This window comes from Sclerotinia sclerotiorum, genomic scaffold (assembly GCF_000146945.2).
Source record: "Sclerotinia sclerotiorum 1980 UF-70 scaffold_3 genomic scaffold, whole genome shotgun sequence".
Lineage (NCBI taxonomy): Eukaryota > Fungi > Ascomycota > Leotiomycetes > Helotiales > Sclerotiniaceae > Sclerotinia > Sclerotinia sclerotiorum.
This window is the reverse complement of record NW_001820833.1, coordinates 1,367,709-1,395,351: the sequence shown is the minus strand read 5'-3', so window position 1 is coordinate 1,395,351 and position 27,643 is coordinate 1,367,709. Positions and strand designations below refer to the sequence as shown.

At 40.5% G+C, this 27,643-nt stretch overlaps 8 protein-coding genes and 3 non-coding genes across 11 annotated transcripts; 4 read left to right on the top strand and 7 right to left on the bottom strand.

Annotated features, from left to right (window-relative positions):
* Window positions 1-1,854: 1,854 nt before the first annotated feature.
* On the bottom strand, window positions 1,855-2,256 carry SS1G_02626 (predicted protein; the record flags this gene model as incomplete). Its single annotated transcript, XM_001596356.1, has 3 exons — window positions 1,855-1,876; window positions 1,969-2,070; window positions 2,228-2,256. The coding sequence occupies 3 exons, from the start codon at window positions 2,254-2,256 to the stop codon at window positions 1,855-1,857; spliced, it is 153 nt and encodes a 50-aa protein (XP_001596406.1).
* Window positions 2,257-3,079: 823 nt separating this feature from the next.
* Window positions 3,080-4,042, top strand: SS1G_02625 (hypothetical protein; the record flags this gene model as incomplete). Its single annotated transcript, XM_001596355.1, has 1 exon — window positions 3,080-4,042. One exon carries the CDS (start codon window positions 3,080-3,082, stop codon window positions 4,040-4,042), a length of 963 nt encoding a protein of 320 aa, XP_001596405.1.
* Window positions 4,043-5,258: 1,216 nt separating this feature from the next.
* Window positions 5,259-5,945, bottom strand: SS1G_02624 (predicted protein; the record flags this gene model as incomplete). Its single annotated transcript, XM_001596354.1, has 2 exons — window positions 5,259-5,359; window positions 5,525-5,945. The coding sequence occupies 2 exons, from the start codon at window positions 5,943-5,945 to the stop codon at window positions 5,259-5,261; spliced, it is 522 nt and encodes a 173-aa protein (XP_001596404.1).
* Window positions 5,946-6,875: 930 nt separating this feature from the next.
* SS1G_02623 (hypothetical protein) lies at window positions 6,876-8,892 on the bottom strand (the record flags this gene model as incomplete). The annotated part of the gene is made up of 2 exons (XM_001596353.1): window positions 6,876-7,342; window positions 7,407-8,892. The coding sequence occupies 2 exons, from the start codon at window positions 8,890-8,892 to the stop codon at window positions 6,876-6,878; spliced, it is 1,953 nt and encodes a 650-aa protein (XP_001596403.1).
* A 5,743-nt stretch (window positions 8,893-14,635) lies between these two features.
* Window positions 14,636-15,050, bottom strand: SS1G_02622 (predicted protein; the record flags this gene model as incomplete). Its single annotated transcript, XM_001596352.1, has 2 exons — window positions 14,636-14,773; window positions 14,925-15,050. 2 exons carry the CDS (start codon window positions 15,048-15,050, stop codon window positions 14,636-14,638), a joined length of 264 nt encoding a protein of 87 aa, XP_001596402.1.
* Window positions 15,051-16,269: 1,219 nt separating this feature from the next.
* On the top strand, window positions 16,270-16,341 carry SS1G_14661. The gene has a single exon. It is a non-coding gene; the product is annotated as a tRNA-Gln (tRNA).
* Window positions 16,342-17,799: 1,458 nt separating this feature from the next.
* SS1G_14601 lies at window positions 17,800-17,882 on the top strand. The gene has a single exon. It is a non-coding gene; the product is annotated as a tRNA-Pro (tRNA).
* Window positions 17,883-18,850: 968 nt separating this feature from the next.
* On the bottom strand, window positions 18,851-18,952 carry SS1G_14691. The gene has a single exon. It is a non-coding gene; the product is annotated as a tRNA-Ile (tRNA).
* A 1,382-nt stretch (window positions 18,953-20,334) lies between these two features.
* SS1G_02621 (predicted protein) lies at window positions 20,335-21,909 on the top strand (the record flags this gene model as incomplete). The annotated part of the gene is made up of 1 exon (XM_001596351.1): window positions 20,335-21,909. The coding sequence occupies one exon, from the start codon at window positions 20,335-20,337 to the stop codon at window positions 21,907-21,909; it is 1,575 nt and encodes a 524-aa protein (XP_001596401.1).
* Window positions 21,910-23,015: 1,106 nt separating this feature from the next.
* Window positions 23,016-25,013, bottom strand: SS1G_02620 (hypothetical protein; the record flags this gene model as incomplete). The annotated part of the gene is made up of 7 exons (XM_001596350.1): window positions 23,016-23,039; window positions 23,189-23,760; window positions 23,892-24,248; window positions 24,321-24,428; window positions 24,498-24,637; window positions 24,693-24,812; window positions 24,883-25,013. 7 exons carry the CDS (start codon window positions 25,011-25,013, stop codon window positions 23,016-23,018), a joined length of 1,452 nt encoding a protein of 483 aa, XP_001596400.1.
* A 1,149-nt stretch (window positions 25,014-26,162) lies between these two features.
* SS1G_02619 (hypothetical protein) lies at window positions 26,163-27,456 on the bottom strand (the record flags this gene model as incomplete). The annotated part of the gene is made up of 2 exons (XM_001596349.1): window positions 26,163-27,244; window positions 27,297-27,456. The coding sequence occupies 2 exons, from the start codon at window positions 27,454-27,456 to the stop codon at window positions 26,163-26,165; spliced, it is 1,242 nt and encodes a 413-aa protein (XP_001596399.1).
* Between the last annotated feature and the right edge of the window lie 187 nt (window positions 27,457-27,643).

The window sequence follows — 27,643 nt, the reverse complement described above, 5'->3', positions numbered from 1 at the left end:
TTAACTAGATAAAACTATTCCTTGCTGTCATTCTTGTCGATATCGATTCCTTTTGATTCTTACCACAAGATGAGAATATCAAGCTTGGATATGTTCACCGCCTTTTCTTCCGCAATTCTTAAATCCCCGTGGCGGCAAAAATGCTTATCTCTGCCAACCTATCAATCATTCCGAAGAGCTTTCGGCTTTGAGGAGGGAGAAGGGAGTCTATATATCTGCTACTTCAGGGCTGAAAATATCCTTTCCTCTTGAATTGTTTCCCTCGTCAATTGTTTTCTTTTTCTTCTGCAAATAGTAATGAAGTTGAGAGGAGGAGGAAAAGAAGGAAATAGAGAGCCATAAATACCCTGCCACTGACTGCGATTTGCGTTTATTTGGGAGAAACGAGTGTTTCCAGCACGTGCGGAGCAACTCATGAAGTTTTTTCGGCAGATAACGGGCATTCAACAGGTGTCTTGCAAATTCTTGGCGCGGTGTCCATGTTTAGGACTGTTTTTATTCATATTTCCCGTCCTTTTTGTTGTCCATGGTTATAGGAGCACCAGTGCAGTGATTTTGAACGAGTCTTATACGTTCCAAGCGGTACAGTATGAGCGTATAGTGAAGGAATTTTCATGATCGTAACGAAGGAATTATGAATTATTGATGGGGAGGTTTCAAATGCTCTCAAATGCTCCCAAATACTTCTGCATCCTTCTCGAAGGGACAGAAGAAGAAAAAGTCAAACTTGGAATAGCTCTCTCGGATCAACCATCACATGCAATACGTCTTTTGCCCTTTACAGTAATATCTTTAGTCAAGATTAGAGACATGATTTTCAAATTTTTCCACATTGCAAGCCATTTTCCCTTGTATATCATATTTACTCGATTCTAGGATCATGATAACACTTATCTCTATACATTCTACTCTGCATTTGTCAAATCATGCACGGGTCTAAATATACACCGGTGGTAGTGCATTTACGGAGATTTTAACAAGCACAAACTTTCGATTAATGGAGTAGACAAGCGGATACTACTGGTACTAAGTTTTACATGTCCCATTATTGACAGGCAGCAGCCATTTTGCTGGATACTGTTTCCTTATTGGCAGTCCTATGTCCTCTCTCCTTTACTTTTTGGATCTCGAAATCATTGTTCTTGCATGATCAACCTCCATTTCAATACTACCGTATTGTCTTACTACCTACATATGGGTTGAGGTCGGATGTTTTCCGGAAGTCATTTGTTTAATGATGCATAATTATATACCTAATAGTTAACTACTTGAAAGGCCGACTACTTCGTAGTTGGGGAAAGCGATTGTCCCTGTGAGATTGTTTTGATGTAAAACATATCAAAATCATTCAGATCCTAAAATTATCACCAGAAAACCCTATTTTTAATATACAATCACAAATTTTTAAATTAATATAATAAAAATTTCATCATTGGATTTGTATCATCAAGCTCAAATCAACAATTCAAAAATTTATTATATCACTTGAAAATTGTTGATTTTATTTTTAAAACAGTGCTCCAGGGATAATCGCTTTCCCCAATTATGAAGTAGTCGGCCTTTCAAGTAGCCGACTATTAATATTTCTGCTTAAATACTTTCTATTTTCAGGCGAGAGGCTTAAAATAGCCCCAATTATATGGGCTTTGATTGACGCTAAAATTAAGCATCCCGGACTAGCTTATCTCAATGTTGCAAGAGAACAATGCGGTAAGGATGAATTAAACTTTATCAATATATGATAATCCACACCGTCTGACTTCCCCAGTATCGTTTGAGGGGCAGTCGGTTTTCCATCGAATGCCCTATCTGACTGAGTTTTTGTAATTTTCGAGTCTTCTTTTTCGTTCGAGTTCAAGAACCCATTTTGAGAAATCTAGTGATTGTGTTAGCTGGTCCCGAATGTTCAAAGCTCAGAATCAATGTCACGGAGAACCAAGCGAATCTTGCACATGTAACAAAACGTACCTCTTTTTCTCCGAGCTATTAGGTGTTATGAGGGATTTAAATCCCGTTTCAAATGTTAACTGTTGTAATCTAACATGTCGATGTACTTCGTTTCGCACTAGACTCTGTCGGAATAAGGTTAACTATATTAATTCTTATTTCAAATGGAAGAATCAACAAAGTGGATTGAAAATTTTTAAACCATCAATCCACTTTTCTAATTCATCCAATGATTCCAATCCCTATAAGAGAAAGCGTGATAAGAAGTACTTAAGCTTACATGGTACGTCCCTGAAAAGTTATACACATGGCTCAAAACACAGGGCTCTTCCCCTTTCTCTTCGGTCTTTAATATATATCGGATATTAACGGTGCAACCTTTGCCCGATCGTACGCTAGAACACAATTGTACGGGGTGACAATAGGTCCTCCAGTCTCCACGACATGTGGATGTGGATGTGGCGCAAGCATAACTCAATTCATAACTCCCGTTGAAACTGTTGTACGTAAATAACGTTAACAATGTCAGCAAAATCACCAAGCGAGTTTTAGGCAGATGCTAATCTCATGCTGATAATTCGAGCTTGGTAGAAGGCAATTTCTTAGCCTGAGTGGATTTGCACGTGCTCTTTTGTGTTAGGGTTGTGCTTTGATTCGCAGATCTTTTACGAGATCGGCCTTTTATGAGATGGGTCTTTTACGAGATGGGTCGTTAGGGTGTTGCGGTGTATATTTTTGAGGCAGTGGTTGGATAATGTATTACTTAGTGGTTACCTAATTACAGGCAAATGCAAAAAGGGGCAGCGCTATCCCTACACGCTTTGATGGTAGGAGCCTGCCAGATCATTAGGGGAAGAACATCTCCAGATAATGAAAAAAAAAACGATTCAATGCAACTGTGCTGCAATGAACTATATAAGCTTCTAGTACGTTTTTTCGGTGACGGGGTTCATTCATGTAGGTCTAGGTACGACATTGTATTTATTGTACGTCAAGTCTTACTCAGATATGACGAAGATCTAAGATTAATCTTTAACTATTCTATATTATCCTTCCCTCCCTATTCTACATTCTTTCTTTTAGTTTACCTTCTCGAAGGCTCCCTTTTCAAGAAAGAATCCAGCCATTCAAAATGGCTTTCCAACTTCCCAAACCACGGTATTCCCTCCAAATCCAAAATACGCGCATCTTCAAAATCCTCTCCGTAGGTGTATTCTTCTACCTGTCTATATATCTCCTCCTACCTCGAATTCGATCCGCACCCCTCACCATCACCGAGGAAGACATCTCCTTCGAACAACACAGCCCACACACCTACAATAATTTTCTTCCCGCCTCCAGCGCAGCGCAACTATGCACCTCGCACTCCCTCACCCCTTATCCGCATCGCTCCCAAAAACGCAAAGTATACGACCTCTTCATGGTAAACTCTGAGCTCGACTGGCTGGAAATCCGTCTCCACGAAATGAACACCGAGGTGGATTATTTCGTGATCCTCGAATCACCCACCACCTTCACCGGACTCGCAAAGAACATGACCTTCCAAGAAAACCGGGCTCGATTCGCCGCCTTCGAGGATAAAATCATCTATCACGTTTTGAAGGATGCTCCTTTACCCATATCCAATACTTCACTACCGGGTTCGAAAGAATACGAGGCAAATGCATGGGTACAGGAGAAATTCCAACGAGATGCCATGTTCACGCAGGTTTTCCCTACGCTGCTCGATGAGCGGAAACCTAATAAGGGGGATGTAATACTCGTTTCTGATATTGACGAGGTGATTCGTCCGGCTTCTTTACAGGTCCTTCGAAATTGTAATTTCCCCGTTATTCTCACGCTGCGCTCGCAATTCTACTACTATTCCTTCCAATTTCGTCATCGTGGTGAACAGTGGGCACATCCTCAGGCGACGTTTTACCAGGGATTAGAAGATACGATCAAACCGCATAGTTTGCGAAGTCGTCATGGAGGCCATGTGATAGTGGATGAGAGGGATAGTAATAAGAAGGGGGATTTGTGGAATGCGGCTTGGCATTGTAGTAGTTGTTTCAGTACGATTAAAGGAGATGAGGAGGAAGATGGAGAGTTTTAGTCATACGAATTTGAATAAGGCGGAGTTTAGGAAGACGGGGAGGATTGTGGATAGAGTGAGTAGGGGGAAGGATTTGTGGGATAGATTTGGTCAGGTATGTGAAAAGATTTCTTTTGTAAGGATTTGGGATGTGGAAGTGTTTTTTGGGGGCAATGGTTGAGGACTAGATTCACTCAAGCGAGTTTGAGAAGCTCCAAGTGAAACTCCTCGCATTCACTCCCAAACCCCTAATCACCTCCAACCCATTCCACACACTCTCTCTCAAAAAAACTCAATCTAACAAACCCCCGCAACAGTGGTACAAAAGAATCGACTATAACAACGACATACCCACATACATCAAAAGCCACCGAGCCAAATACGGATACATGGTCGATCGAGACGGCGTCGGTGCCGGATTTATCGATTACGAAGAAATGATTGAACAAGACAAGAAAAGCGTTGAGTTAATTTGAAGATTTTCTGCAACTCTCCTGGTTATATGATAGATATATGTATGTTTTGGATATGGGTCTGCATTTGCGTATGCATATGGAGTTGGGAGTTTGGAATTTTCAATACATGAATTGATTGTGGTTGCATTTATGTGAGTTGGGGATTTGGAGACTAGATGGGACAGGGTATATGATTGGATGGATTTATCGAACTGGGAGAAAGGGAGAAGGAAGAGGAAGAGGAGGGAAAGTGTACAGGGCAGGGGTATGTAAGATCTTACTTACAGAAAGGAATATCTGTATATATATCCATGGCATTGCTCATGAAGTTCTGGAAGGCAAGAAAGTGTGGATATATAATGGAATGAAGCTACTTCAACTAGGAGTATTGTGGTTTATGCAGGATTACCATCTGCAATTATAGAAATAAAAGCTATATACCAAACGCAGACTTCGAAATTTCAAAAGTGATGAAAATAAGCACCCACTTGGGAATCACGCAAATGCTTGGAATATAAAAATTACTTCGCTTGATAATGAGGGGTATCAAATATTATCTTATTGTATGCCATCGGCCAGCCATATACAATCCATCTACAATCCACAAACCGACAAGTCCGATCCTGAATTATATATCTTCAATAACCAAGTTTCAGGACAAGCAGATACATACGAGAACCCATGCTCCGCTGCATCCCTCATATCAACTCAAAAGATTCATAAATTCATAGAATTCATCCCATCATATCCTCCACCTAATCTCCACATCCAAACAAATCCCATCATCCCCTATTATTCCGAGCCTCCATCTCCGCAGCCATTGGTGGTCCCGGAACAATAGGCGGTTCACGAATGAGTGATTTCTTTTCTTGTCCTAGCACCACTATCTCACACGATAATTAGCATTTATTCATAAATTTTCCCCTCTCTGCCAAATTTCCCTCTCCCCATCACAAAAGCCAAACAGCAGAATGACAAAATAGCAAAAGAAAAAAAGAAGAAAAAGAAGAAAAAGAAGAAAAAGAAGAAAAAGAAAAGAAATACTAACACCTATCCCAAAGCACCCAACTCGTAACCAACAAAATCGGCAACGCAACAATCGTCATCGTAACCCTCCTAGCCACACTCTGATAATTTCCCGGTAGAGGTTTGTCTCCCTTTCGAATCAAAGGACGTGCTCCGGCAGGAGTAGTTAGACGCGAGGTTATGGATTGGTTTAGGGATTTGAGGGGGATAGATTTGAGAGGTGTCTGTTTGGAGGTTAATTTGGAAGGTGGTGGAGGTGAGGAGCGAGAAGGTTTGTTGCTGGATGAGGAGGAGGCGAAACGCATGGTTTGCATTTGTGTGACTTGTGTGAGGATTGGTGATGAGGAGATAGTAGTGGTTGGAGATGTCATCGTAGTTTTCGTAGGTTTCGTAAATGAGGCAGTAGGAGAGTATCTCGTTCCTCCAGCCGGGTTTCCCGCCATATTCATATTTGATGAACTTGTGTCCACGTCTCTCTGTCTGCAACCCTCGCAGATATTGACCTAATATCCTACTATACGTCCACGCCTTTCGTCGCTGTAGCAAAACTGTTCAACTCCTCAGCAGCAGACGCAGATTCAATCGAAAATCCAACCGCAAACCCAATCACAACACAAGCCTCCTTTCCAACTTCGCAAAGAAGCTTTCTTTCCTTCCCTTTCCTCCCTCTCAATCTCAATCTCAATTCCAACTCAAACTCAAACTTTTCCTCGCAATTCCCTCTCCAAGTCGTAAGGCTTACTTGATTTCCGTGTGCCGCAATTGTAGTCGCAATCGTAGTCGCAATCGTAGTCGTCGTAATATAACCTTATCCCACGTCTTCAGTCTTAGTCTTCACTTATCGCTAATTTGAGCAATGCGCAATGGTTTCGTGGGTTTGATATTGATACTGAGTGAAGCGGGCGGGGTCCAGGCTAATCAATAGGTTATAAATGATGCTACCGGAATATCTAGTCCCAGTGCCTAGCTAGCTTAGTAATATTTCTTTAGAAATTCTCAAGATCTTACAACCCAACCCAATCCAACATATCAAAGAAATTTCAAACTTCACAATTAATTAATCAATTAGTCAGTCAATCACATATTAGCATAAGCGTGCGTATGCGTATAACCACAAACAACTAAGCATTTAATTTCCCATCTATAATCTGTTGGTTGTATCATCAAAGGTATCTATGCAATTCATTCCTCTTCCCAACCCCTCTTCTCAACCCTTTCTCCATCCCAATTCCTATTCTATTAATACAATCAAGTGAAGAAGTTAATGAACACCAAACACCGAATCCTAGGTCATTCACTTCATAAGCCGTCATTACCAAACAAAGCTCATTACTTTTCTTTCTTTTCCCCATTATCTTCTCTTCCTCTCCCTCTTAAACCAAATCTTTATCACCCAAATCCCGGTTATGCTGAACATTCATCGCTTCATGCGCGTCAGCCATCTCCCTTCTAACCGGACTGTTTGCTCTCGAGTTTGCTCTCGAGTTTGTCCTACTATTTGGATTACTTTTCTCAAATGTACTATGCGGTCTACTACCCGTATTTTGTCTCACTCTCAAATCTTGTTGAGAACGAGCAAAACTTCTTGCCCTCGCTCCGGTCGGCATTCGTGAAAGATGAGTTGGCGCTCCTGATTCCGGCCCAACATGATGTTCTTTCTCATAGATGATTTCGTTATGTGCAGCTTTGGCATCGGATAATTGTTGTGCGAAAGGTGAACGTTTGCGAAGAACGGGTCCTTTCCAGTAAATGACATAAACTGCAATTACGAGGACGAAGGAGATACAAGCGAGAATTGTAGAGGCGTATGCAAGGGAGCGAGATGGGTCGGATGACATATCTAAGAATATCTGTTAGTTGCAGGTCTTTTTGAGGGAATTAATATCAAGAAAGTTGATACATACTTTGGAAGAAAGGAGTAGCAGGAACGGTCAAAACACCAGCTAAGAAATCTCTAGACCATCCATTTCCACCCGTTGCAGAAGCTGAATATGGTCCATAGGCACAAATCATATAATCTATTGTTGCCATGTAGATACTATAGTTGGCAATACCGACTACAGCTGCGAACACGCATGAACCGATCCAGTGAATTGGTGGACCAGTAGATGTCCAAGCAAAACCAATGAGACCAATTGGTAAGCACGGTGCGGTATAAAGCAAGAACCAAAGTCTAGATTCGAATTGGGCGTGTTCATCATCTGGTTTATTCGTACGCTGCTTAATATTGCGTTTGATGGCAGGAATGAATGCGAACCAAGCGATGAAGTATCCGACCAGAATAGGAATGAAGGAAAGACCCAATTCAACCGTTCCAAAACCCCATTGCTTGTAGACGAGAGCGAAGGATTGAATGAACATGAAGATGAGTGCATCAGAGAAACCAGATAACAAACTCAATGTTAAGACGATTGGTTCTGTCAAGAACATTTTGAATGGTCTGACAAAGGTAATCAGGGTTTCCTTCATGGAGAATCGTTCCTTGAATGGCGTAAGTTCATTAGGACCGTAAATGTTTGGATTTTCACCACTCTTTCGCATCTTCTTCGCGACTCTATCCATCATGATAGTAGATCTTGTCTCAGGTACAAGAACTAAATGCAGAAGTTGTACGGCCCCACCAAAAATAAGTTGAATCCAGATATTCCACCTCCAAGCCAAATTAGCTTCAACGAAACCACCAACAACAGGACCCAAGACACTTCCACCAACAGACGAAAACACTACAAATGCAACAGCATATTGTTGATCATCCGCGTCCCACATATCGGCAATCATGCCCAAAGTGACGGAACCACCAGCCGATGAAAGACCACCCAGCGCACGACCGACCATAATAGTTGCAAAATTGGGAGCAATCCCAACCGGGATTTGCCAAATGTTGACCAAGAATAAGGAAGCTTGGAGAACAGGTTTGCGTCCCAACTCTTCCGACCATGGAGCCCATAATTCGCAACCAAAGGCATAAAGAATTAAGAAAACCACGGCACCACATCTGGCACCTTGTGCACTGACACCGAATTCGTTGACAATCCCTCCGATGGCATTGGAGTATAAACTGGTATTAAAATTCATGGAAACCTGAACCAAGAAGATAACGGATAGAATCATCCATTTTTTGTACGTTGGAAAAGAATATCCCAATTGATCCCAGCAATCTTCTTCAGTCATTTCGATTTTGCCGGATGATTTGACGGCCGTTACTACATTATCATTGCTACCGGATGGAAAATGAGCCACACGATTTGCACGAGGAGGAATTCCTTGAGCGGGATTCTCATCATGAGATCCATGCTCGAACATTTCACCACGTTTGGATGTTTGTGAAGAGGTTTCGGTGTCGTTGATGTGATTTCCCTCATTGGAGGTGGGCGTATTAATACCCGCCATGTTGAATGTTGTATTACTCGATACTATTCGATCAATTGTTAATCTCGCAACGCCGAACTTTTGCAAAAATCAAAGAATAAAATGAGAGAAAAAGTGTAAGGGAAATGGGAAAAAGACATTCATTTAAAAGGTAACTGTTGGAAAATAATAATAAAAGGACATCTTGTTTGCAAAGTAAAATTCATGATCAGACTGGTCAGACGGTATACTTACTTGGTACAGAATGATGTCATTCATACACGTAAAAATAAATTTATTCCTGAAGAGAGATAGTCGAGGGGATATATGTACCTATACGGCGTAAGGTAGGTAAGCAAGCTTGCTAGATAGAAGCTTGCTAGAAGTAATCAATCAATCAATCGGTCTGAGCAACTCTATGCTCCGTCTCTCTCTCTCTCTGTACTTTAAAATCTATAATTTTATGAGGAGAATGGAAAAATAAAAGTCGTTCAAAAGACTAGAAAATAAATAAAGGAGTAAAGTAGAAGTGAACTCGAAGAGAATTCTCAACTCGAATAATATACAGGTACAAGTATAAGTATAAGTATAAGTAAGAAATCGAAACAAGCAATTCAAAGAAGAAGCTATGCCCATGTATGAAATTTAAAAAATTTAAAAAATTGCCGTGCTCGCTTTCCTCTTCCTATTCCTGTTCTTGTTCCTGTTGTTCCCCGCTTGCTCTGTATAGAGTTCTGTAGGGTAGGTGAGTGAGACCCCAGCGGGGAAGGAAGGATGGATGGATGGATGGAAGGGAGGAGGGAATGGGAGGGGAGGGGATGGGATGACCCTATACTATTTAGGTACTTTAGGTACTTTAGGTAAATTCACAAACCTTGTTTTTTTGGAGTAGGAACTAGGGGGCCAATGAGGGTGAGGAATATTCTTCGTTTGGACTTTGAAGATTTGCGTATTTGGTTAGTTTTGTTGTTGGTGGTTAGTATTTAGTAGAGTACATGGGTGGTATTTTTGAGTTTGGGGTGATGGGGTGAGTTTTGTGGAGCATGGAGGATAGAGGGAGGAGTATTGTGGGTGAAACTTTAAATATCTACCTAGTACGTACCTAGTAGCTATGATTTTATTGGTGATGATAAGAGGGTGAGATAATGGGATGCTGAGCGAGTTGTAAATCGGTAGTTTAATATTGTTTGTTTGTTTGTTTATTTTATTTTATTTGCTTTATATATTTATGTGAATATCTACCTACCTACATAAATAGACCATATATCATAATTACAAAATAAGAACACACAAAAAATGAAAGTGGAAATGAATTCCCCAGGTACCAACACCATAGAATCAACCATCCCTCTTTCCTCTACCCTCCATCCCCATCCTCCATCCACAAATTCACAATTCCAAATCGATTGATTGATAGATTACTGGCCCTGTACACCGTAAAGTAAAAATCATCACGCCCCCAGATCTAACTCCTTCCTCCATACCCCAGTTATCCCACCTAACGATCTCAATTCTCGCCCCTGCAACAATGACGGTAGTGGCTCTACTAGTATAGTCACTGCACCACTGTACTCTGTACTCTGTACTATATATATCAAACTCAAAATTTACAAACTAACTACGGAGTATGTATCTGTTTATAAACTATACTCTATACTCATGTGTTTAAAATAAGGAATTCGATGATTGTCACACTCAAGAATACTGGGTAGAGTATCTTGTATTAGAAAATATTAAGCTAAGGAGAAAAGAAAAAGGAAAACAAGAGTAGCGAGTTTTCCTGTGATTAAATACAAACGGGGCATGCCACGTGACCCGAAGGTGTGAGGCGTCACAATGATATTAAGTAGATAGATATATAATATAAGAATTTATATTTAACAATGATATTTTATTTTCTATATTTATATATTTACTAATAAATTTTATAAAACTTTATATTATTAATTATAAAGCAAAAAGTATAAGTTATAAAGAAAACAATAATAATAAAAATACTTTATAAATAATAACTTTCAATAATAAATATACTATACATTTTACCCGCACAAGTATACAGGGTATTATAAGATTAGATAGTATTCAAATCAAATCAAATCATATACTCCATATATACTCCATACATAGATAGCATGCCGCACACAATACATTAAAAAATGGTATATCTAGCAGCGATCTTTTATCGAACCATTCATATCATATCAAACCATATCATATCAGACAAGTATCATATGTATATGCATATCCTTTTTCTTCTCATCTTTCTCATTCTGTACTCCATAAATTAATGATCCACCTCTCCACCTCTCCATCCCTGCACAACTCCCCCTCTTTTCTCGTCTGTACGGAGACGAAAGTATTGTAAAACACGCCAAAAAATGGCTGTGCTTTCCCCATTTGCAGGGGCTTCAACCAATCATATCATCACGCTGGTTGAAGATTTATATAATGAAATCTAGATAATTAAAGTATTGTAAATTTTCATTTTTCATTTGAAATCTTCAATTTTAATTCAAAAATTTATTTTAGAATTATTCTAAAGTTATTTAAAGTTGTAAATAAGATTATACAAGTTTTAAAAGCTCTAAAATTATAAATTTGTTAAAATTCAATTGAAATCAGATCAAAAACTTCAAGATTTGAGATTGAGGGGGAGAACAGCTCAATATTTATTCGAGTTGTTTAAAGTAGCATCGAAAGATAGGAAAAACAGCAATATGTGGGTAAAAAATGTCTTACAATACTTACCCTTCTAACCTACGTATGTAGGAATGAATTTGTATTTCTATAGTCTACGGGTATGGAGTATTTCTATCATCTAGTACGATAATACCTAATTCCTGATACCTTCTTAATATCTCGAGAAAATACACAAAGCTGATATTGTAGTAGGTAGGAAGGTAGGGGAACATAAGTTATTTAGATCCGAGCAAGATGAAAATTATTATAGGTAGGTATTTGATATTAAAATCATCAATCAGCCTCATATTCGGTACCTAAAAAACAAGATGCCAATAAAGAAGAAGCTTTCGGGCTTATAATATGCCGTAACTTACGTACAGGCTTAGTGCGCACCTTAAGATTACAAGATGGGCGCGACTCTTGGCCATTTAGGCTTTTTTGAACCCTGGGAAGTTAGCACTTGAATGGATGGATGGATGGGATGATATTGTTGTAAAATACACTCATTAGTTGCGAGTACTTAGTACTGTAACCTTACTCTTGAGTTTGAATGAATAACCTCTAGATACTTACCTAATAAGAGTAGGTACCTACATAAAGAATTACTCGTACTCAACAACAAAACATCAAATCCAATCCTTCACACAATCAAAGTTATACACCAACAAGCAAAATCCCTGTTCCACACACATATCCGGCGGTTAGTTATTCATCATCGTGCAGATAAACACCCTAGTTCACGTACCAAAAAACCAGGATAGATCAAGGCGGCGTTGAATTATCGTTTTATCAATGACATCGCCAAAAAATAGTGGAGACCGGAGGCGGGGGAATTATCACAATCGGATGCCGGGGGCGGGGGCACATATATTCGGATTGTGAGATGAATGATGAATGGATCGGTTTCGTGGGATCGTCATGGTTTATATGGATACTTGACCGAGTGTTGGCCGAGTTTTTCGCCGTGATGCTGATGATGCTTAATGATGCTCCATTTGTTCGGATAGATTCTGTTATGATTGGGTGAGCTGGTCAGATGACTTGACGATTCCATCATCGATCTCCTTGATGGATGATTTGAAAACTTTCGGCCGAAGAAGCTATTATTACCTTTGAACTCAACGCTGGATTAGGTAATACATCCCGTGCATAGTACTCTGTAGAAATCTATTGTTAGAGTATCGGGCAAAGGAAATATGTACCAGGCAGGTACTCTCTCCGTAGACCTATCGATTCTAAAATAGAAAACGCAGTCATCATATAGGTTTAGCTGCTCAATTGTATTGAAGATTGTATTCTGTTATTCCCGTATGCCGTCAATTTAAATCCTACCACGCGTCTAGCTTCTAATCCGCTTCTTGTAGCTTGCTTGCTTCCTCTTAAAGAATCGCCATCGTTAAATCGCGGGTGTAGTGTACTCTGCGGCTAATAATAGGGTTATTCCCGAGGTCATCAAGCTTACCGACAAGTTCAACAACTATCAACAAAAAGATATCCGACCCGGCGTTTATGATGCGATAAATTATTTGCCGCGTAAAACCACTCATTGAAATAATTTAAGATTGTGAAAATAAATCTTATAAGTACCGGTATTGGTATTGATATTGAGGTTGAATTGAGAAAAAGAGGAATGAGAAGAGGAATATCTTTCTTTTTTCCAGGAAATGCAAAATCGGGTAATCATCGGATATAAGGTACCCTTACAAATCAGCCCTTTCATTCATTCTTTCTTCTGCCTTGATTTTTAACGACCAAGATTTTTAAGATCTGCTTTCGTTCCTGGATTCGTGATTTGGAACTGGGTCTGGGTCCAGATCTGATCATGACGGGGTGTTACATATTCATCTAGGTTTCATTTCGTATGATATCGAAGAAGAAATTCTGCGGAAAAAAGGTCCTTTGGTAGTATTTCAATGGTAACTTGAGGAAATACTAAAGATTCGATATGTTGATGGACTTTTTCATAGAGTGTATCTGGATATATATAGACAGGTAGGTAGGTAGGTAGATACACTTCCTTCCTACTTATACTCTACATACTCTCTACCTACCATCAACAAATCCCACACAAGCCAATCATCCAATCTTCTTCAAAACGATGATGCAAAATCAAGTATTGAATTTGGATGGTGGAAATCAAGGATTCTTCGATTATATATGGTATGGTATGGTTGATGTAATGCACAATGCAGAGTTTCATTCCTGCTCAGCCACCCCTAGGATGCATACATATCATATCTTGAGATATTTTGAGCCTCTTTTTTTCTTGGTTACCAGGAATAATATATACTAGTAGATTGAATACATGCATCCATTTTGTTGCTTGTTTGTAGATTTATTATTTCCTTGGTTTTTGGTGGTGAGCGGGAAGGGGTAGAGAGTTAGTTTAACTATATTTGTGATTGATATGGTTTTTGAAGGTTTATTTATGATTCTATAAAAGAAGTTTAAGGAATGGAGTGTGTTTTGTTGCGATCTATAGATTTATTTCCTTGCTTTTGCTTGTGATGTTTTAAATAGTTATATTTGAGAGATTGTCTTGTGGTGAAATTTCCTGTTTTTTGAAGAGGTTATGATTTATAAGTTATATTCGAGGAAATAAAGTATACTATATTGCTTGTCTATAGATATACTTCCCTGCTTTTTGAAGTTTAACTTTCATCAATTGTATAAGACCAGATACTTTGTTGCTTGTCTGATCTGAAATTCCTTGTTTTAGAACCATATCGAAGAAATGAAGGAAGCATTTGTCGCTCATCTACATTTCTTCTTCCTTGTTTTAGACAAAAGTATAGCTTTAAATTTTGATAAAAAGGTACTTCTGTTGCTTGTCTCATCTGGGACTTCCTTGCTTTGAGAAAAGTATCGACGTTTAGTGGTGGCTGATAATGATTAACTATCATCATTCGTTGAAGATAGTCATAACCGCACCTCAAATGAGGAGCTCCAGATACCTGGATACCAATCACATATGCAAGGAAAACAGGTTTGATTTCAATGAGATGAGCAACAGAAATGGATAAAACCTAATTGATCTACAAGTTCATATGTTCAATATGTTTCTAGAACTCTTTCTTGGACTTTGTGGCTCATTTCAATATCTTTATTCTGCATCACCGGAGATTTTGCTCCATTTTTCTTGGGAGAAGTTCACAAGTTTGAAGTTCTCTTCATCGAGGTCTGGAACTTTTGTTGCATATCTATTGATACTTCCTTGGTTTTTGGTTTGGGAATAATGATGCTATATCCAATATACCAGAATGACAAATTTCAGACTGGAAAAGTCCTGTTTGCTCATACTGATCATCAATTCCTTGTTCAAAAGTTCAGACTCTCATAAAATTTGTTGCCCATCTCATTCTCAAACCTGCTTTTTGCTTGTCAAAATATACTCTATATAACATCATAACTTGCATCTGAGATTCCTTTTTCTCCAATTTTGGGTGTGTTTTGCTGCCTGGCTTGACAGTAGCTTCATAGTGGATATATACTTGCCACTGTATATACATTTGTTGCATATCTGATCATATTTCCTTGGATTTTGGCTGGAGAGTGATGTAGATAGTGATGGTAGAGACTATTTTGTTGCATGTCTAAGAGTTTCCTTGGTTTTTGGGTTGGAAATGATGCTGTTGATAATGCCAGTGATGTGATGATAGACTTCTAGTATCTTAAGAGAAACAGGATTGGCGGTAATGAGATGTGCAACAAATGGTTCATAGGGCTGAAGATTGAAGATAGCTTGAAGTTGTATGCACCTGGAGGTTTAGGAAATCTTTATATGGTTCGGTTTGCTGTTGGTGGCTTTGGTGAGAAGAAGTCAATATCGGACTTGAAGATTGAGGACTTCTTTTATTCAGAAATTATTATTTTGGAATGGTATTTATAAGATAAATTCCGATGTCTCCTAGCATCTATATATACATCACAGAGAAGCTGGAATTGCTGCACTGATTCACGGGTAAAATTACCAGGTAAGTCTAGTACCCTACTTTTGGACCACCCCTCTTTTGGACCACCTTTTTATATCAAAAATCATGATTTTCACCTATTGATAACTTTACAATTAATTGATAGAATTTAATAAAATTTGGATTAGAGATTTATTATATAATTAAAATTCAATTCTAAAAATTTCAGATTTTTTGAAATTCATTTCATTGAAATCTATAATCTTAAACTTTTCAATTTTCAATTTATAAAGGATTTTGTTACGAGGTTTGCCGTCTAGATCACGTAGAAGTGCTCTAGGCTCTCGAGGTGGTTTATAACTAGGCGTCAAGCAGGAACTTAAAGTAATGACAATAATGCAATTCGTAACTAATAGTAGAGTATACTAAATGATTGATTTTGAGCACGAAGCTCTATACAAAGGAAATCCATCCTGATTATATAGACCTTTGTGCCGATGGCTAGTCAGGAGCGGGCGTTCCTGATTGTTCCTAGGAACGTCCGTTCCTCACCGTTCCATCACGTGTTTTCAAGGTCATGTGACATTCTATCGCAACGGGTGTAACACAAACCTAATAACAAGATAGTCTAGAAGTAGAGTATTAGACTTATAACATCTTTTCAAATACTTAAAAGTAATTATTTTCTTTATTTATAATAAATATAGGATTTTTTATTATAAGGCAAGTCCTTTAGCCTTTGTAGTTCGCTATACTCTGTTGCGGAACCGAATATATATTAAAATTGAGACCTACTACATAACAATTAGTCATATGACCCGATACCCCTTCTATGGTGTAATGGTTAGCACGTCGGATTTTGATTCCGGAGATATTGGTTCGATTCCTATTAGAAGGTTCTCTCAGAACTTTCTGTCCTTCCATACCCAGTTTGAAGCTGGGAATTCAGGGTGGTGGTCAATCTTTTTTATTTGGAGGGGAAAGGGTGCTGGGGCACAAGGTAGGATGTAGTCGCGCTAGTGGAGTGGGGGTGGAGTGGGGGTGGAGTGGGGGTGGGGTGGTGAGGTTCCTAGAGTGCTTGCTACTACAAATGGGAGATGTGCTAGATGTCAAATGTAATACAGAACCTAATTCTACCAAACAATCCCGGTAGCAGTCAGACACAGAGTTTTTTCCTCATAGATTTTGTGCCGGAATTGTGAAGGTTTATCAGATGAAAGCTAAATGCCGGAATTTCCGGTATATTTCGGCATGATTTAAGAGGAGTGCCACGATTCACCATTAGGATTGATGGTGTTACGATGGTAGCAAACTGATTAATTAGGAGAGCTTAGGCCTTGTGCAAACACGATCAGATTTCATCGAATTAGTATGTGATCTTGGTCACCTGAAGATCGTATGCGCACGCACTGTCAGAAAACACGTGACTTGGAGCTTTTGGAGCTTGAGGATCCAAAAGGATCCAAGGGAGCATGAATATCTATATATTCAGTATGGATTTCCTTTGTATAGAGCTTCGTGCTCAAGATCAATCATTTAGTATACTCTACTATTAGTTACGAATTGCATTATTGTCATTACTTTAAGTTCCTGCTTGACGCCTAGTTATAAACCACCTCGAGAGCCTAGAGCACTTCTACGTGATCTAGACGGCAAACCTCGTAACACAGCGGCTGCCTGAGGTTTGTCTGGTTGGTAGTTGTGGGTTAAGGCTTTTATCACTGGTATTCACTTGGGAGTGAAGTCGTTACTAGATCAAGTAGAATGTAGGTAAACTAATTGATAACTAAGTTGAGCACGAAGCTCCTATACTATGAAACTATTCTAACTATATAATGATCCCCTTTCAGGAGCCCTGAGGAGCCTGCGCTCCTAGAGGTTACATCACGTGACCCTATATGCCCCAGGACACTAATCCTGGGACGATTATCCTGGGACGATTACTGTCTTAGGAAGCCTACTATCCTAGCTAAGCCTGATCTCCCAGGACACTTGTCCTAGGATTCCTAGGTTCCTTATCGCGGGCGATAAGGAACCTCCCGGTAATCGGCGACCTAAACACCGATACTTGACTTTATCGCGTAATCTTAGTCGTGGTTCGTGACAATAAAATATATTTTGATAATAACTATAAATATGTTATTTAGAAACGGCCGATTAGACCCTTTGAAAGAGTTCGCTTATATCATCTAATCAAAGAGTGTAAAAACTCTGGAAGAATATTGATGTGAAAACTAAAACTAATGGAGGGGTAAGTATTAAACGTTACTAGCCCCTCTTTTCCTCCTCGATTAGATCAATTCCTTCATCTACCTAAAAAACCTAATTCGTTCATCAGTAAATGACTAAGCATATTGGCCTGATAGTTCAGTGGTAGAATTCTTGCTTTGGGTAGACCAAAATTGTAAGAGGTCTCCGGTTCAATCCCGGATTAGGCCCTTAGCCATATATCTTTTGATTCACTGGTTGGTTTTTGTGTTGTAGATGCTGTTATGATGGGGAAGTGAGGGAATTTACTTTTGGATGGATAGACTGTGTTGTGTACTCCGTACGGGTGGGAGGGATATTGAGGTTCTGATAGACTGATGAGGTGTGGATGTTGTTCATGAAAGTGGATAAGGATGTGGATGTGCCATTTTGAAGATGGAACATAGCTATCACTGAATATGAGTTTCGATTTGAAAGCTGTCTACAGCTTAATGGCCATCATTGAAGTTTGCTTATCTATGCTGGCGGAAAGTATAAAAGCCCAAAGTTAAGAGACTACTGGGTTATTCCCTCTCAGTCTGTAGAAAGTTTTGTCCAGAATCTTATACTTTCTGCCCGTACGGCTCATAATAGAAAAAGCGAACAAAACTTTAGGGCCGAAATAGCAGTATCAAATTACAGTTGTGGACTGCTTATCATCATTCCATTTTCGAAGTCACTCTACGAAATACTGAGATAATACGTATATGAATCATCTTGATTCTTGATAGAAAAGCATCACATTAATTTCATTACCCCTCCAAGTTGCTGCTCCACTTGGGAGAATTCTCTATATTGGTTCCCGCAGCTCGTTGGTTGGTAATTCTCCACCTAAGAAAAAATTTTCAGCTGCACCTAATCACAAATCCATCCTTCGTACTCCGCACACAAATATCTCAACACACGAAAAGTAAAATCAAAGCAAAACACTTTGCAAAGATACAGATAGGCATCCTCGATAAATCTTCATCAGTTAGATTCCCATAAATATTATTGAATAAATAAAAATGTGATATTCCTTTACCCCACTAAGCCTAGAGACTCTCCCCCTCCAAATTTCCCAACTCCCCAACTTCAATCCATCACAACTTCTTCAATTTTGAACTAATTGTGGCTATTTTTGTGTCAAAATGATGCTCTTGAATGGAGCAAAAAGTAATTGATCACTACGAGGGTCGAACTCGCGACCTTGGCGTTTAAATCTCACTGCTTGTACAGAGAACATATTAGCACCACGCTCTAACCAACTGAGCTAAGCGACCTAGTTGGGTTATTGATTGATGAATTGTCTTCAGGTTTTTCAATATACAAATCTTGTCGTCCGTTGAGAGAAAAGAGGGGTGGTGAGTTTGCTTGGTTGTTGTGGATCTGTAGTTGGTAGTGTAGGAAGTATGGAGTAGTTAATGATTGGTCAACTGTAGAGACGCAACTTATCACATGCGGAATTCCACCACGTAACACGTTAATCTGAGATGCTCCACTATCCAACGAATGCTCATCGAGCCAAACACCACTGGACGGCAATTTACACTGTGATGTGGGGATATTTCCAGCAAGAAACCCCGCGTGTATCCACCTTCCTTTTCTGTTCTCCACGCCATTTGAGCGGGCTAGACTTAATTAGTCCCCGCATTGGGCGCGTACTTATATAATACACGAGTCCTCCGTTCTTCGCTTTCTTCTCCATCGAACATCACAATGTTTCATCGCCACTTCAATTTTCCATCGCCGTTTCGATTTTCATCGCCCTTTTAATTTTCCATCGCCATATCTACTCTCCTTCATTCACCATGGAAACGCGAAGTGTGGTGGTAACGTCCTCACCCCGACGAACGACCCTGACGCGATCTGTTCTAAACAGCAAATGCTGAAGAGCGTAACCATTATCACTCATATTCTGTGCCCATGATTGAACAACCCCGTCATGTTCTATGATCGGTAGTTTAACAACCCCATCATGTTCTATGGTCAGTAGTTGGGATACCAACTCCATCATGTTCTATGGTCAGTGGTTGAACAAAATCACCATCATGTTCTATGGTCGGTGGTTGAACAATCCCATCACATTTTATGGCTGTGGTTACGTCCTTCAGCATTTGTTGGAACAACCCTGGCACGATATATGGTGGTGGTTATGTCTGCAACAAGTACCGTAAATACTAGCTATTATTACTGAGGAGGAATCTTTTTTAAAATAGAAGTGCTTGCTATTATAGCTTGTGCGGGAGATGACAGCCTTAGCCTTATGCTTCGTGCTTGATCCTCATTGCAATGTCTGGCGTGCCGGGCATGTGAAGAGGACCCATGGTCATATTCAAGTCCAAATCTACCTTATTCGTGGCCGAGGGGATGGATTTTATCAATAGTCAACGTGAACATCCTTAACCAGTTATGCATCTGCTATTGGAATAGCCTCGACACGATCTGCATAGTGACATGGTTACCTTCTTTGACATATATTAATGTGAATCGCCCACCACTTCACACATTAACATTTATTGATCAGTACTCGATCTCGTTTTATTCAAAGCATCAAAGCTGCTCATAGTCTGGATCACAATAGTGATCCCACGTACCGTGTGAGGAACAGCATTGTTCTTCTTTCACTAAGTCTCTCGCTAATTATGGCTGCAGGAATAGAATCATGTCTGTTCAGATTGAGAAACCTCAGCTACAAACTCTGCTTCGCGAGAGAGTGTTTGTAGCGTGGAAAAATTCAGCAGGAAAGCCTTTGACACTAGGTTCTTGTTTGCACCGTAACAAGCAGCGGCCTGAATTTATTATGGAGGCAGGTTATGATATGGAAGGACATGTTCACATACACTTTTCTCTTATGGCGTCTGTCAGGGTTGCCGGCGAGACTCAACCGCTGGAGATGTTGTTGGTTGTTCCGCCAAACGCCAATTTCGCAAATGCCCCTATGCCTCTGTCAAAACTGGACGCCGACGACTCACCACTCCCCAATGACTCAATTTTTCCCGACGCCTCTGCACTTCACGAAGCCGGCATAAGCGAATCAGGACATGTCATCCTGGTACCATTCAACCTGACAGCGACAGGATTCGTCATTATGAAGAACACATCTGCGATCGTTAGGCCCAGCGGCCACACCTCAAACCAATTGATTCGTAGCTTCGAATCCCTATCTCACACATCCATCTTCAGCGTATACATCAAGCCGAGTGATTACGCGCGGGAGGGTCTGAAAGAAATTTGCAAGCGTTTAAGCAACACTGGTGTCGCCACACACAAAATTGACATGAAGGAAATGTACGTTCAACGTGGGGGTATGGAAGTGGACTGGAGTAGATTTAGGTATCATCCTCGACAAGACAAACAACCGCCACCATATGCCGATAATCCTGCTCTGCCAATACCGGAAGTGCAAGTTCCTCGGTCACCACCGATCACACTCGGAAGGGAAGTGCTACCCGCCAACACTATCGAAGAGGCGATTGCAGAGACACCGAACCGGTCTCCAGTTGACCCGAACCCTGCACCGGTATTACATGGCATCTTCTCTTCCAGTGCTGAGGTGCCATTGGGTGACGAAGTGGAAGTGGGCGGTGTCGAGGAGGACATGATATCCATCGAAGCGGATTTCGACGTGGGCTCAGATGAAGAATATCTCGCCAACTTGAGATCTCGAGAACTAAGTCAGCAACTCAAAGACAACTTGGCAATTCCGAAGATACTTGAGTCGAAGCTTGTCGAGTGGCTAAACGGGGCCATGACGATAAGTCCAACCGTTTACGAACACAAAAGCTTAGCCATTAAGTTATTAACTCTTGCTGATTGTGTTCGTACGTCGAATACTAAGTTGTTCGATGCTACAACACCATGGTGTTCTGCCTTATTGTTCTACGACCCGCTCGATTCCGAGAAGACTGTCGAGTTATTGGAGGAGAAAATCCGATGGCCCATTTCCGACATGGCCAAGCTGATTAAGTGGGCTAATACGTTTAGATATGGTGCCGAGATCAATTCGCTATTAATCAATGATTTCGTAAAGCTAGGTAGTGCCGCTCGCAATCTTTCTCTGCGTCCTGGATATGACAAGGCTGCTTACAATTATCAAAGAAGTGTGTGCATTGCTCGTGTATTGGTTCAGTTTGGAAGGTCTGGAAACATTAGTGGGGAGAGTGGCGGGCCTGTTTCTCGAAAACGGACCTTGGAAGCCAGTGATAATATGTCTAAGCGAGCAAGAAATATCATATGAAAGACTATTAGTTCTCTTATCTTTAATTTTCAACCCTAATATAAACATATCTACTCTCAAGCACCCCTTCAAGAACAATCCATCCATCTACACCTCAGCAATGCAGATACCACATACCAGACTTAGCGCTTTAAACCCAAACAAATCATCCACTTACCTACTACACATTTTCCCTCCGCTCAACCTCCCATCCTAATACCTACCCCTCTGTTTCTCCTCCATCCCCATCTCCATCTCCTTCTCATCCCTACACCCAGCACACTCACCAAACACGTCACATTTCATCCTCACATAGGAAGGCCCGAGTATTACAAAATACTCCTGATCATGATTTCTCTGCCCACGAACAATTTTTCAAATTTGTGCAGAAATTCAGGTTGGCATAATTACTTGGTAGTAGATCTAGGAGATGAATCTTTTGCACATTTTGATGGCTTGTGTGGGGAATTTTTAGGTCGAGGGTTTGGTCATGTGGGCAAGGTGTGCTGAGATCTAGATTGATTAGTTCGAAGTTTTGGAGATATCTGTTAGAGGGGTGATAGAATTGGTGATGAAAGGGAGTGATCTTTTAAAAGCTGTTTATGATTGATTCTTTGATAGACCCTATTAATACACGACATTGAATTTGACGGACAAGTTCTGTTTCTTCTTTAAATCTAAAGGGATTTTTGCACGAGATTTGAGTAATGCTGTTGTCTCGTAATTTACCCCATGTCTAGCCGAGTGGCTTTATTGGTTTGGAAGATACTTGCAAACCAACACGAAGAATATCGATATTCTTCCTGAGGTCGTACTATACTCTGTACAGTAACCCGAGTGTAGAGAAAGTCGTGGAACCTGAAAGGGCCCTGACACCTGGACTTGTACTCAGAAGTTGTATTGTAGTTTTGTACGCTGATGGATAACATATAATGTTGTGATGAAGTTGAATAGTAGAAACGAATTTTGATATTGGTGGGGTTGGAAGAAGATTTGCGACTTTGGTTGTTGTCTTGATGAATTTGTAGGGAAATCACCCGAATAAATTGATTATAATAGATTCACAAAGTGACTCAGGGAGCTTCTAAGTTATAAATGACCCAGTTGGACAGTCATCTAGAATCGTATCAAACCCATTCAGTGTGCTCGCACTGCAAATCCGTAGAGGTTAATGTAGAGTACAGGTTATATTCTTTCGATTCATTGGCTTCCTATCTTTCAACTATCATCCCTTTCCTCCAGACCCATCTCATCCCATCCCAACGTCCGCCTCATCCTACCACCCATCTCAAAAATATACCAACAACGCCTCACTAGCCGCAACGGTAAATTCAGCAATACCAGAACTTCCCACCTTTACCCTTTCAAAAGTCTCCTCCCCTTCAATAACACAAGTACTATTAGCAACAACTTGACCTCCAAACGACGGATTAGATCCCCGATCAACCCTACTCAACGCACTTCCCGCAGTCAACCTCTTCGACTTTGTTTCTTTCCCCGCTTTTAACCCTGCAAGTACAAAAGTTTCACTTCCTCTTGTGCCTGTTCCATCATAATAATCACTGTTAATCAATACAGCTTTTACGGGCGCTTTATTCTTATTGTAAAGTACGTAAATACCGTAATTAGTAGTACCGGCATCGATTTGTTGGATGTAGGATGATCCGGCAAAAGCAGATGCTGCGAGCCAGGCTCCGTAGTAAGGAGTACCGGCGTCGTATTGTCCCCACCAACAATAGTAGCAGGCACCGATGGTTCCATGGTGATAGTATATGGTAGTGATATTCAAAACGGTGGCTTGAAGGGCGTAATCAAGGGTCCAAATGGCTGCGCCGAAAGTTGGAGAGACGGTTGCAGCACCACCGCCGGAGGCTACAAATGAGTTTGTTAGCTTTCCATAACATCTTCAACTACCACCTCATTTAGTGGTCCAGGACTTTCAGAAGAAAGTAGGGCAAGAAAACGCCGATGAAATAAAACAACATAAGAAAGTCACCACAAACCTGAATTCGTCTCTCCCAATACATATTCCTTCCCTACATCAGTCGCAGCCTTCCTATCCGTTCCGATCAGTTCCAAATTACTAACGATCCCACTATGACTCATCAAAGTCTGTACATTTCCTCCCGGATAATTATGATGCGCATAATCCTTAACATAAGTTCTCACAGTAGCATTTCCACTAGCGATAAGTTCCGCAGCTCCCCAAGTAGGTGGTGCCTTATTGGAGTTTCCAGCTTGAATGAAGTCAGTGGCGCCGAGAGCTTTTCCAACTAGGATGTCCCAGTTATTTTGAGAGGCGGCGTCGATAGCGGGAGTCCAGGAGGGAAAGGCAATGGGTTGGCCATCACTAACGTAATCTGAATGGATAGATTAGATTTATTTTCGATGTGTTAATGGTTAGAGAATGGGAGATTTTAAAATGAACATACATTCTGGCTCATTACCAAGTTCCATGGCCTTTAAATTTTTCATACTACCCTTTGCATATTTTGCTGCAGCAATAGTATTTGTGATATTATTAAGGCCACGATTGAGTCCTGTGATATTAGTCAGATGAGATAATTATTTCCTTCATATTAGAGTACGAAGGAGAAAAGAGAAAATACCCAATACAACAGTTCCTGGATATGTAGAAGCAAGTTTCATGAAATTAGGACCAAATTTTAATGAAGCGGGTGCGTCAACAGATGAATTAACATTGTAGGCGACATATGCACTTATATCCGAATCATAAGTTGCACGATCTCTATGAATTTCCATTAAAACCAATAATTTCTCATCTCTTAAGGACATGTACATACTGTGTAGTACCACCAATTCGAATAGGAGGCCATGTTCCACTCAAATCTTTGAAATTCGCCAAACATTGATTTGTGGCTGTAACATTTTTGAAATATGCAGGATACGCAAAGAACTCAAAACTGTTAAAATGTAAGTATCAACATTGAATTCTGACTCGAATTGGAAATATCGTGAAATTAAAAAACATACGATAAACCCACAGGAGCAGGAGCAAGTTTTATTGCACTGGTAGGTGCTGTGGAAGGTATTGAATAATTTACCGTGGCAGCTTGCACAAACACAGGTAATAATGACCAGGAAATTTCTTTTGATAAAATCATCATGAAAAAGTAGCGATCAGTATCTATTGAATACTCAAACTCATTCCGAATCTTCAATTATAATATTGGGATTTAAACACATACTCACGCCATCCCCCCATCCTCACAACGTCATCCGCTATGTACCTGCATCCTTACTTTTGATCTCCGTACCGTGGGGCATTGCCGCGAAAATCTCGAAGCTGTCGGCTTCAATTACCCCGGATCTCTGGGGCCCTCTTTAGACAGGGTATTAAAGTAATTAAAGACAAGTCTTCAACCGTGCAAATAAAGTTACCGGTCGATGCCGAACGATGAAGATCATCAACTTTTCAACATCCATCAAAGTGCGGGGTGTTCGGGGGAAGGGGTTCAGATCGCTTGTGATTATCCGGACAAATGATGAACAAGTCAACAACATATTTTCGGCTCTTCCCGCAATTAGTCCTCAAATACCGACCGAGTAAATCAATTGATTCTTCTCACAGGATCCATAAATGCCAGCGCCAAACTTGGGGTCGTGCTGAAGCATGCATTGTTATTATCATGGCTCGAGCATGTCTTGTTGGATGGTATCATCTCAAAGTTGATTTGTGTCAATTAATTGACAAGCAAAACTTCACGATTTTGGTGAGACGAACGAGGAATCTAATTGCCTCAAGTCAGTGTTCGATCTATATATGGAAACCTTTGGGGTTATTCTCAAACCTCCACACGACTGTGTGCTTGAGCTAATGCTCTTAGTTCTTTCCTCTGGTGAAACCCGATGATTTTCCATAGCCCCTTAACCAAGAGAGAAAAGTATATATACCCACTTTTCACAAGTCCAGCCATGAGTGGATCCGGACAGAATGGTCCAACCAAAATCTATCAATTCCTTACTCATCACATAATTGAAAATCCCAGGATCATATTTTGGTGAGGGACCCTGTGGTATTTGTATATTGAATGAAAGAAATCTGTAATATTTTACATGTAAAGTCCACCCATCCAGTTCTATACCAGTCCAATGTACATAAAATCTATGACCTGTATCCTTCTAATTATAACTTTAACGCCCGCTATCCTATGCCCATTAAACCTTTAGGGTGCCAAAGTCCCATGGTCGGCTTTTGTAAAGAATGACTATACACCTTATCGCTAAAATCCATCATTGCATCCGAGAATTCTTCAGTGAGCGTCTTCATCCTTTCCGGGCCACATTATCTTCTTTTGTGAAACAGCTTTGATGTGAGCAAATACAATCGAAATCCATAACAGGAATAACACAACTCCCATCCCAGTTCCTACTGCTAGAATTGGACCGCTGTTTAATCTTTCTCCGATCTTAACAGTGGCGATAGTAAACCCCACATTTGGGAATACATATGCATACCAATTTAGATGGAAGTCATTTCTGTTAAATGCTTCAATTGCTGCGAAGGTTGCGATGGCGAAGAACCAGAATGCCAGAGCCCAGAGGAAGATCGCTGAAAGAAGAGCACCGAGTTGTAACATATCAGGAATCGCAGCTGGATTTGTAATGCCTGGAAGATTGTAGTATTCGGTGAAGACTTTGGTAACTGTTGCGTCTTGGGCCATACCAATGAGTGCAAGAGCCGTGAAAGAAGGTGGTCCAACTGCAATGAACATGGCAGGTCGGGAAGCATCGACAGGAAGCCCAGAAGTGAGAAGTCGACCAAAGTAGATCCCGTACATCATGATAGCTAACATCATTCCAAGACCTTGAAATGTGAGACCAGCCACCAACATTTGTGCCGCGGATTCTACAGGTTGTGTTTTGGCGATGGCAGACGCGAGAGTACCGACTAACATGGCAGGGAAGATTGGAAGAACCCAACCAGGTAGGACATTGGTAATGACAAGTTTCTTGACTGTGAAAAGGACGTGGTAGTAGACGATGGCGAGGACTGTGGCACAAACGGTATACGTCCAGAAAGCTAATCGAAGAGCACCGATGAGCCAAGGGCCAGTGTTTGGAATACCATATGCAGTAGTGTTCGTCATCATTGTGGCTAAAGTGAGCCACCCTGTAGCGAAAAAGAATCCCTCATGAGGGTTCGTGAACGAGTGGATGAATGTTCCAGGGTGAATTACGAAGCGAGTGATCATGAGACCGGTGATAGCCAAAAAAGCCATGATATTGATAACAAACAAGGCCTTGCCGAGTGTGATGAGTGCATCCGACTCTATGGGAAGGACAGAAAGAGTAAAGGCTACTCCTCCCGTTGACATCGTAGATGCGTACCAAGCTTTTAAAAGTTAGTAATGCAAATTACGTGAGGACTCCTGATGTTTAAATACCATAAGTGAAATGCTTTAATCGCTCCGAGAAAGTAAGTGTCTGAATGGGTTCTTCCTTCTCTGGCATTTCCTTGAGGGCATGTTCAACGTCATCGTCCCTGAAATCTCTTCCAATAATGTTTTCCATCGATGAGCTTGCTGAAAAGTTGGGAGACACCATTTTGGCTGTGTGGGACTGAGCCAGCAGTCTAGATTTTCAAGATGTTGATGATAAAAAGAAAAAGATTGAAATGTGCGAACGAGGAGATAATGAGAGTTAGTCCGGTGAACACATAAACATTCAACTACTTCCGTCGAGAGAGCAGTTCGTATTGTATTAGTGCTCTAATGTAGTTAACCGAGGTTAG